This window comes from Xiphias gladius, chromosome 23 (genome assembly GCF_016859285.1).
Source record: "Xiphias gladius isolate SHS-SW01 ecotype Sanya breed wild chromosome 23, ASM1685928v1, whole genome shotgun sequence".
Taxonomy (NCBI): Eukaryota; Metazoa; Chordata; class Actinopteri; order Istiophoriformes; family Xiphiidae; genus Xiphias; species Xiphias gladius.
Window position 1 is genome coordinate 13088616 of NC_053422.1, and position 11203 is coordinate 13099818.

At 41.1% G+C, this 11203-nt stretch overlaps 1 protein-coding gene across 1 annotated transcript; it reads right to left on the reverse strand.

The window, feature by feature from the left end:
• Nucleotides 1-1392: 1392 nt before the first annotated feature.
• On the reverse strand, nt 1393-11203 carry tgfb5 (transforming growth factor, beta 5). Its single transcript, XM_040119076.1, has 7 exons — nt 10053-11203; nt 8122-8285; nt 7272-7404; nt 7069-7179; nt 5159-5339; nt 4637-4790; nt 1393-2652 (listed from the first exon to the last, which is right to left on the reverse strand). Exons 1-7 carry the CDS (start codon nt 10408-10410, stop codon nt 2494-2496), a joined length of 1260 nt encoding a protein of 419 aa, XP_039975010.1. The 5' UTR covers nt 10411-11203; the 3' UTR covers nt 1393-2493.

The following is an 11203-nucleotide window of genomic DNA, read 5'->3' on the forward strand; positions in this document are numbered from 1 at the left end:
TGTGATCCACTAGTTATGTGATGCCTCCTGCTCCCATATGCTCTTCAGGTATTGTTCAGTCTCAGCCCTGGGAGGATCTGTTCTCGTGTTATTACCTTGCCACTGAGAGTACACTTTGGATGGTTTGGTGGAGAACATCCTATTTATTTTCCTGGCTTCTGCTTCTCCTGTGTATCTTCTCTGTATCTGTAGCCCTGTGTTAAGGTCGTAAGGGCTTGGAAGGATGATGATATCTCCCCTCTGACCTGTCGTCCTGGCTCCCCCTTGCCGTAGCATGTTCGTTGTACCTCATCAATCTCTAGTTGTGATAGCAGTTGCCGTTTGCTAATGTTGGAACACTAGTAGTTTGTTTCCTTGTCAGCTTAGATGTTGGGTTTCAAAGCATCCATATATCCCACAATCTCTGCATGTAGCCCCTCCCATCCGGGTTACTTGTATTCCATTCCAACAAATCCCTATTATTTGCCCTGCTCCATGTATGTCTTTTTCCAGTAGCCCATTTCTCATCAGGGTGACGTCCGAGCCGGTGTGACTCTCGAATTTGTGGTTTCACTCATACTGAGGTAGGCCAGCAGCATCAAGTCCACACTAGATATGTATAACCCCACGCTGGCTGGGATTTGAACCCCCCCTGCGCCAAAGTCAACAGTGTTAACCACTGAGCTATCCAGCTGCTACATATATATATATACATATATATATATATATATATATATATATATATATATATATATATATATATATATATATACATACATATATATATATATATATATATATACATATATATATACATATATACATATACACAAGTATATGTATATTTATATATATATATATATGTATATGTATATATATATATACATATACATATACATATATATACATATACACACACAACCACACATACATATATATATATATATTTATATGTATATATACACACACATATATATATATATATACGTATATATGTATGTATGTATATATATACATATACATATATACACACACACACACACACACACACACACACACACACATACATATATATACATATATATATATATATATATATATATATATATATAAACAAACATATATACAGACAGAACATCTGCCTACAAATGTTTTCCACACACACAGTCGCTATAAAATTCACAATAAAATTCAGGCATTATTTTCTCTATCAACATGACCTCAGCGGCCGCACACACACACACGCACAACACACCCAGTTGCTCTGTCTCTCTCTCTCACACACTCACACACACACATACACACACACACATAAACCACTGGCATACCAGAGAGCCTATATTTAAAATGAGCTCGGGGGATGCTTTTTATTTTCAGCATTTAGACATTCTATCAAAAGTGGTCAATGTGGATACTTGGTGTAGAGAGAGAGACTCGGTGTGTGTGGCATGTGTGTGTGTGTGTGTGTGTGTGTGTGCGTGAGTAAGTGAATCAGTGAGGCTGATGGTAAACATAGGTATGACAGAATATAATCACAGCATAGGAATAGCAATGAGTCAACAGCTTTTTACAATAAGATAATGAAGGCACATTCACAAAATGAGCATGCGAGTGTGATTACGGAATTTTTGAGCCCGACCCAAATAGTTACAAATTTGCTATGGCTACAAAATACCACCTTTCAAACTTGTAGTTGTTCCAAATACAGCCCTATCATCCCACGTCTCATTTTCAAAGCCTCTCTTTTCTCCCTCTCCCCTCCCACCACAAATCCCAGAACCTCGAGCAACAGAGAGAGAAACAGAGGAGATGAGGGGAGCATTTAAATCTAGCGTTCCGTGAGTGGTCGGGTCGGTGTCTGGAAATCTTTCACATCCTGTTTACGCCGGGCAGATTTCAGCTCGGGACCGCAGAGAGCTGGCAGGGCCTCTGCCTGGACACAGCTCCTCTCTCTCTTTTCTATCTGCTCCCTGCCTCCCACGCCTAAAGGTCTCTGTCTGCAAACCTTTCCAAACCGCCTCCCTCCTATCAACACCTTCCAACCCTAAAGCAAACAAGCACCCGTCTAGCTGCCCACGGCCGCAGGAACACGACCAAGGTGGAACCAAAAGTCTGATAAAAAGAATCCTTTTTATGCAGCAGGCAGACCAAATGTGGCCAAATCACACAACACCCCCTTTTTAATATCGAAGCACAGGTTTAATTCAGCTATGTTGTCATATTTACAGTGTCCTACATCAGACGGAAAGTTCCAGAGAATGAAAAAAAAGGATCTGACAAGTTTCATGCCTGTAAAGAATGGGAGCAAAATCCTGATATTTGAGTCAGGTAGAGTAAAAAAATAACATCTCGAATATCTGCTAAAGGTGATCAAACAGCAAAGATTAATGAACAAAGGATCCATCTGTCCTCTCGTCTTTATTTTCCCCCTGAGCGAAGCAGTGTGTAGCTTTGGTCCTGTAGTCATTCTCCTCCTCTCTGCCCCCCTCACCTCTTCCTCTGAACTCGCTTCCCTCAGCGGCATTTGCAGGATTTGACGACCATGTTGGAGAGTTGCTCAACACGTGGTGTGCGGCCAATGAAGTACATGATGGTGAGGGGCTCCAGGTCCTGAGGAACACAGCAGGGCGATGCAGAGGCCTCAGGGTTCAGCTTGTTGTACAGGGGCAGGATCTGACCAGGGGAAAGAAATAAAGGAAAGTTAACGGCCCTGAAAACATACTTTCAGTTTCTTCCTATGAAAAATGAACACAGTTTTCTGCCAAAGTCCCAGTTTTGGTTATTTCACATGACTTTCTGACAGACAGACTTTCTGTATTTGTGTTTTCTCTTTGTGCCACGCTAAGCTAAGCATTTACGGGCGGTTCAGCTTCATATTTACTGTCCAGATGTTAGAGTGGTCGATCTTGTTATCTAACTCTTTGTTTGAGAAAAAATAAGCTGGTTTCCTAAAACGTCTGAGTGTTTCTTTGATCAAACCAAAGCGACACAGTCCTGAGTTAAACTCTTCATAAAGAATGCCTAAGAATAGTTCTTTGAAACTTTAACTTTGATTGCTGTGTATTTAGTCATAAATATTTGATGTAGTGTTGTAATACCAACAGCTTTTCAGGGGCTTTTAGAAGAAGGCTCAGTAGGTAAATCCATTATTGTCAAATCAAGTTTAACCATTGGCACTATCCTATAATCACTGTCGGTCAATGTGTTTCCCCTATTTCTCTTTCACATACTTTAACATGTACGACAAAAACTCCCAAACTCCATAAAACCAGGCAAATCAAATTGTGTTAAAAGCCACAGTGGCAGCAAAATGTCTCGTTGTAGCAAACTTGAGTGTCAAATAAATGTGAAAATCCAATTTTAGCTGACCGTGGTTTTTTCCGACGACAAACAAAGCATGTTGAGCTCATTTAAGCAAAAGGCAAAACGTCACTCGCATTTCAAAGTTTCTGTACATTGAAGTCTGGCTGACAGTGGATTGGAGTTTGGTCCAAACCACAGCATTTTACTACAGAGACTGAGGAGTTACTAAGATTTTATCTGACATTTCATTATTTGTTTTTGTTTGGACTGCAGCAGCTGCTTATAACTGATCAGATGCCGTTGATCTCTGTTTATATAATTTGGCTGTGTCTCATGCTGAGAGGTCTGTAACTGTTTCCATTCAAATTATTAAGCAAAAAAAAAAAGCTCACGAACCTCAAGATTGGAGCAAAATATAATCTGGAAAAAAAGAGCACATTTGTCTTCGCTTGATCGTATTAGAAAGGGTAGTGTAATTCATTCGTCTGAGTGGTTAAAAGAGATATTTTTGTGGTGGCGTGTTTCACAGTGGCCAGTCAGACTCAAAATGAACCCAGTCATACAGTACAGGCCTGGATATTGTCTGAAAGTTTATAATTCTAGTCCTGATGTGTTAGGAGTTTTGGTACCAAAACTGCAGTGTATTCAATAGTTCACTTTAAAGGAATAGTTCAACATTCTTGGCAATGTGCTAATTCATACCAACATCTCTAAAGCTCACTAATTAACACTTTGCGCTTTGTTTGTTTAATCCGTACAACAACAGACTGTGGTTTAATGCAGCGCTACATACTGAAACTTTTCTTGGCGCAGGGAGAAAAAACATGATATAACATGTTAATTAGTGAGCTGGTAGGCTGAGCTTTGGATCTTTCGACAGAGCCAGGCCAAATGTTTCACCCTGTTCCCAGTCTCTCTGCTAAACTAAGATAATCATGTCCTGGCCCTAAATTTGAACTTATCTAACAGATGTGACAGTCAGATCAATCTGCTAATCTAACTCTGGGCAAGAAACCAAATAGGTGTTTTTTCCAAAAGGTCAACCTATACCTTATAAAAACTTTTTTTCTACAAAACCCCTTTTTTCAGTTTAACAAAAGAAGACAAAATGTTAAATGTCTAAAAACAATCAGCTATATAAACACTTAATAAAATAAGTCTAAAAGTGGTAAAGGTTTGATTTACATGAGGAACAACATGATGAAAAAATAAATAAACCAGATTTACGAATCACGACAGGCATTAAGTGCCATGAACACGTTTCAATACTGGGTACTACAGACATATTTCAGTCTCTACAAAAAAAAATTGAGTTTTGATTTCTAGCCCTAATCATATATAAATACCCACTCACCATGTTGTAGTGGTTGTTGGCACTCCAGAGGTAAGGGCAGTTGCCAGCACAGAAGTTAGCTTTATAACCTTTGGGCTCATGGATCCACTTCCAGTTGAGGTCACGTCTGAAGTCGATGTAGAGTGAGCGCAGGCAGCAGCCCTGGTCTGAGCCACTGAGACACACAGAGAGACACACCATACACATTTCAACTCCCAAAGCTGGGTCATGGGAAAATCACCACGGGTCACTATTGACGAACCAGCCATCACAAGGTAATAACCATGCAAGGCTGCCAGAGTTTTCCCTGCAGTGTGAGGTAGTCTAAATAAAAAACTGCATGCCTGTTGATCTGCAGTCTAAACACAAGGTCAATACTACACAGTAGTCTGCAAAGTGAGTTTTGGGTCTGGAGGGAAAAAAAAAAAATTTGAAATCCACCACCCACCACAACCGGATTTGAGAATTATAAAACTACAAATCCTGTCTGTGCTGTAAATCAGTCAAACATAGTCACACAGATGTGGCTGGTTGGCGGCCTACCGGGAGCAGGTTGTGGTGTCTGTGGCGGCTGCCCTCTTCTTGCGGTTCTTCTTTGCCGGGTTGTCGACTCGGTCACTGGGCAGCAAGGTGAGGATGAGGTGCGGTGTCTTGGTGCTGAAATCCGCCTGGCCTTTAACCTGACTGGGCTTTCTTAGCTGACGAAGCTGTTCGTCATCCAGACCTATGAAAAGTAGTGGACAGTGGTGGAAAGTTACAAATTTACTAACTTCCATGATATGCTACTTCATACTTCTACTCCACTACATTTATTTGATAAATGTAGTTACTAATTCCATCACAATTTAAAGCTAATAATACAAATATAAGCAACGAACAAATTATTATATATTATTATTGGTTAAGGTAAGACTTTATTGATCCCAGAGGGGATTAGCACGATAGCCAGCAGTAACTAAAGTTATTAACATTATCTCCAACTTAACCAGCTGCAACATTAAAGTTCATATAGTCAATAATTACAATCCAATCCTTCTTGGGACCCCCAAGAAGTAACAGGATAAACCTGAGGGGGGTCACACAATAGTTAACAAGAGGAAAAAAAAGAGAAAAATTACTCTGCCACACAAATTATATTTATTTTTCAGATATTTCTCTAATCTTTGTTGTTGTTGTTTTTTTAATTGTGAAAAACTGGATAGGTTTCTCTCTTTAGGACTGTAAAAACTAAAATCAATCAATAACTGATACTGAATGGAACTGATACTGTATATGCAACCTGTCACATTTCTTCATTTTAAAAGCCAAAAACGATTGGGAACCCCTGAGTTAATACCTTTGAAGTTTGCAAAATTTTAATGCTGGAAACATGTGGTAGTTCAGATATAGTAATAACCAGAAATCCACAGATTCTGTTCATGAATATCCTCCAGCCATGGTTTTTATACTTCTAAGTGTTTTTCTCAGGAGTCAGGAGGACTAATTTTGAAGTTCTACACTTTTAGAAAAACTATTGCAGTACACAGCTGGAAACAGCTGTTTACAAGGCCAGGAATGATGGCCTGACTGTTATGTATCTGATTTAATGGTTTTTTCTGAGAATTTCTGAGCTAAAGGAGTTGAAGAGCCCAAAACAAGCCCCTGCTTGTCTCACAGCAGTATCAAAAGTTGAATTTTTTCCAAGTGTAGAAAAAAAACCCAAAACAAACCTGACTTGGCTCAGCTGAGTGTAAATCTTGAGGAAAGTGCCATAATTTGGAGTCTAAATTAAGCAACACGCAGTCTGGTATTCAGTAGTATCACGGTGTGAACAATTTCTCCATTATTCCTGTCTGACCGTCTGCTAGTGATTCATTAATCATTTCATAGACGCCTTACAGAAGAGTCTGCACAGGACCGATAAATCTTCCACAAGTGCTTTTAATGCCCCTACAAAGCCATTTACAACCAACCTGTTAAAGCTGCATTTCTCAGCTGTATGGCCACTGGGATGAAACTGTTTAATGGGTTTAACTTCACCTATATAGTTCATCAAATCTTTGGCACACCGCTCGTCATGTTAATTGATCTATTTCTTTATGTGTTTTGGCTCAACAACTAATTTTCCATGCTGATATCCACAGACAAGCAACATCTACAGATACTTGCTGCAGCACTCGGGAAAGTCCAAAATCATCATAATCAGGCAGAATCTCAGATCTCAGTCTTTCCCTGAACATTTCCATCTATCACATGAAACAGCTTTTCTGTAACAGGTGGGTCAATTCAGTTAACTCACTTTCCTGGGGCTTGAGCCAAATATACAAGTACAGTTTAAGATTTAGTATCACTGGGGGTTACTCTGACCTTTAGAAAGGTCCTCTATTCATCCACTATCCATATACATGTACAGTATGAGTACCAAGACTTGGCTTGCATGATGTGCCGTCAAAACAAAAAGAACCAAAACTAACCCGCAAACAGGGCCTCCAGCTCCTCACTCTTGTTGGGAACGATGTTGTTGGTGGACGGGACGAAGGTGCAGCAGGGACAGTGGACGCCCAGCTTCAGGCCAAGATTATTCTCTGAAGCGGGAAGAAGGAAAAGGACACACGTGAAGATGAACTACACAAACAGAGTTGTATGGATCATATACTTGTCTTGTGCTGAAGCTGACCTGGATCTGACAACCAGTCCTTAATGGTTTCTGTGACATCCACAGAGATCCAGGATCCCTTTGCCCTGGGCTGAACGGTGCGGGAGTCAATATAACGTTGAGTGGAGGTTGTCTCTTCATCTGGCTTCAGCAGCTGACACAAAAAAAAAAGTGATGGAGGCACAGATGACACAAGCAACACATTATGATGTTTTGCTTTCTTTTCCTCTATATATTTAAAAAATATATATATTATATTTTCCACTGTGGTTAAGGGGTCAGTGAGTTAATCTTCCTTAATTTTTACATAACACATGGATGGCACAGGGCATTACACTGTGTTATTGTAAAAACCAATAATAACCTTAAGAACTTTCATTAAGCCCATAAATTATGTAGACTCGCTTTCCTGGGGCTAACATTTTACCGTAAGAGGTTTAAAATGCCTCCCTCAAGCCAACACATAAATTCAGCTTAATTGGTGGAGATTAAGTGTCATAATAGTCTTGTTGGCCTGATGCCCAAAACCCTGAAAGGAGAAATCTATACAAGAGACAAATTTAAATGGTATTCCTGATTACACATTACGCATATGAACATCATTTTTCATAGAGAGGAAACAAGTGAGAGAGACTTTTCTGTGGTTTTGGTTCTACTTCTGTTTTAATAAAACAGGACAAATGGGGCCTTAGGGGATTTTACGGAAGCAAGGACTTGGTGTCTGCTTCATAATTGCAGAATAAAAGGTTTTTATTTGGATGTAAAAGCTTAAAAAGGCAAAGCAGTCTCTGACTGATATTGCTGATTACATGCTAGTCCGGTGTTTCAGGGTTTGTGCTCTCTCGTCCCTTGGCGTCGTGCTGTCGTTTACCTGATAGATTTCCACTCTCTGCTCTGAGGCCCGGGCCTGCGGGTTGGGAGCTCTGAAGATCCTGAACTCGGCCATGACCAGGGTGCTGTTGGTCAGGTCGACGCCACTGACGTCGAAGTGGACGACTCTGTAGTGGGGGTTGGGTGCTACTGGTTGCACCGTGTCTGGATGCAAACCAAAAAAAAACAAAAAACTGAGCGTGAAGGATGTCTAATGACAACAACATCTCACGCCTTCTTAGACAATGTTGTATTCATACGATTGGTAAAAACAGCGCCGCGGGACTGATGAATTGTCTGGGACATAATTACTGCTGATGAGTGTCACAAAAGTAAATGATAAGTTTGGGGAACAGTGAGTAATGGTGTCTAGTCTTATGTTAATATCTGGGCAATTGTTGCATTCATGGGTTTAACTGTATAAAACATCACCTACCACATGGACAGTTACATATTGATGTACCATGTATTATCCAGCACCATTATTCTTCAAATCTCTCAAATGTGGTGCATCAACACTCAGCTTTGCCTCTATAAAGCTGCTCTGAAGGCGTCAGAGAATTGAGTGTCTTGCTCAAGCGTACATCTACGGCAGCTGTTGAAGGAAGGGGGCAGGATAACTCTCGATAACTTACTTTCTCCACCCCTCCCTCATTTTCCCAAAAGACACTGCTTCCGTTTCATGGGCAGTAGTACTGCAGCCCCCAGCAGTACTCGTGGTTTAAACAAGCAATGACAGGCAGTACCTTCTGTTCTGTTGATGTATTGTCTGTGCAAATATCGTAATTAAAAAAGTACTGGTACTTTAGTTTACAATTTCCATTTCACGAAACTTTGATCCATTTCAGAGGGAAATATTGCACTTTTTACTCCATTCACTGGATCTGTCAACTTCAAATATTAGCTACTTTCTAGATAAAACATTTTACAAAATGTATAGTAACACCTTATTTTAAGTCCCTCTATTACCATTCATAAGCAGTACACAAACATTTAATAAACAGTTTATAACACACTATAATGTAGATATACACAGCTGTAAGTGTTTTTGTGTATTTGTCGAAAAATAAAACTTCTCAAAACTGGAGGCTAGTCAAAAAAAATAAATTACAATATAGTAAAATATTGTTTTCATATAAAACGTGTCTACATAGAAGTTATAACGGTTGACAAAGACTGTACATTAACACTTAAAAATGTCCAAATAGCTGCTTATAACTACATTATGATGTGTTATAAGCCATTTATTGAACGTTTATAGACAGCTTATAAATGCTAGATAGGGGGGCTTGAAGTACTGTTACCAAATGCATTATCAATATAAAATTGGTGCACTGCTACAGACTGAACCACACAACCAAACAGTATAAAGTAAACAGTTGGAACCACCTGCACCAGATACAACAATAAACATGTGCTTATGCATCAGTACATCCGCAATTTAACCATCAGAAATGATGGTTTAAGTAGGAACCCATCGGGTTTTGCTGCTAATACTCCTGTACTATTACTCGGGGAAGATTTTGTTCTGGTGGAAGGGAAGTCTATGGCTGCAATTGAGTCAGCTCACTTTATTCTTGACATGCGGTCCATTAAAGTAGGAAAAAAAAGTGACTACTGCTATATGTTAAATCAGGGGTTCGCAACCTCGGGCGTGGGGCACCAATGGGGTCCCAAGATGATTAAATGGATAAGAAAGCAAACTATTCTCCGATGTTGTAAAATCGTGGATGCTTTAACCTTCTCAAGCCTTTTAAAACCCCTTGAAATAAAATGATATAAGAAGGAAAATCATACGCAGATTTAATATAAAGGGGTCAGAAGCCAAAGGGCTGGGAACCATTATACGATGTAATTTGGATCATTCCGGGCCCTCTGAGGCCCCCGGACCACACATTGAGAAACCCTGCCATAACGCATACATGGACTCACTAGTGTCGGTGCGGGGGGGCAGCATATCAATCCTCTGCACCTCCTTGGCGTAGTAGTCCTCCTCGCTGCTCTCGCGCTCGCACGCGGACTCGGCCAGACGCGCGCGCTCCTTCAGCAGCTCCCGCGTGCTGTTGTACAGAAGCATGACCTCCGGGGGCACCGGGCCAGGCGACGGTGCCTTGTCCTCGTCCGGCGGGCTGCGGATGCGGAGCTTGCTGAGGATCTGTCCGCGGACCGCCTCGATGCGCCGGGACTTCTGCGCGTCCAGGTTGATGGACTGGCACGTGTTGAGCCCCTCCACCGGCAACACACCGGAGAACCGGAGCAGCAGCAGCAGCGCGAGGCGGGGGAGCCACATTGTCCGGTGAGGAGACGGAGGGACGCAGGGAAATCCAGCTGCAGCGGCCAAGGTCACTGCGGCGGGTTGGGACTAAAGCTGAGTCTCAAAGCCAAGCACGAACAAATGTGTGCGTAAAGTGATTTAGGATTTAGACTTGAAGGTTAAACCGATGCGTCCACAGCCCCAAAAAAATCCAATATCCGGTTCTAACAGGGTATTTTAGTCAAAACCACTTCACGTGGAAAAGGAAAACCACATCTGCTGACTTCACTTGTATTCTGCTAAGGTAATTTATAACATGGTTCATACATGCGCCTGCCTATTTCAAACCCAGACACATACAGATGCATTGTCAATCATTATTTAGAGTCTACATTTAAGTTAAGAAATCTAAAAGGAACTGTGTTTTTTTTTTTTTTTGAGCCAGTACTTGAGAAAACTGCTTCTGAACGCCAAATGGTGTCACACACTAACCAAACTCCGCCGTGAAAACCTCAAATTTAGGGACTGGAAATTTGGCCGACGCTTCAGTTCCAGTCTGGTGCGCTCAAAAGCTCCGGTGTCATTCGGTGCCAGTGCGTGCGCACTTTCCGCGAGTAAAGGTGACGATATTGAATTACAGTCTGTCAGAGAAGTTAGGGTTTTATCCGTCTCCGTCGTCCATCCTCGGATGATTCAACAGCTTTCAGGAGAAAAGAGTCATCACAGGAGCTCAGCCCATGTCGCAAATCTTCCAAACAAAAACCCGAGCTGCACATTTCATCTGAAACAGCAAGGTTCCTGTGCTCTTACCTCCGAAAGACCCATCTGT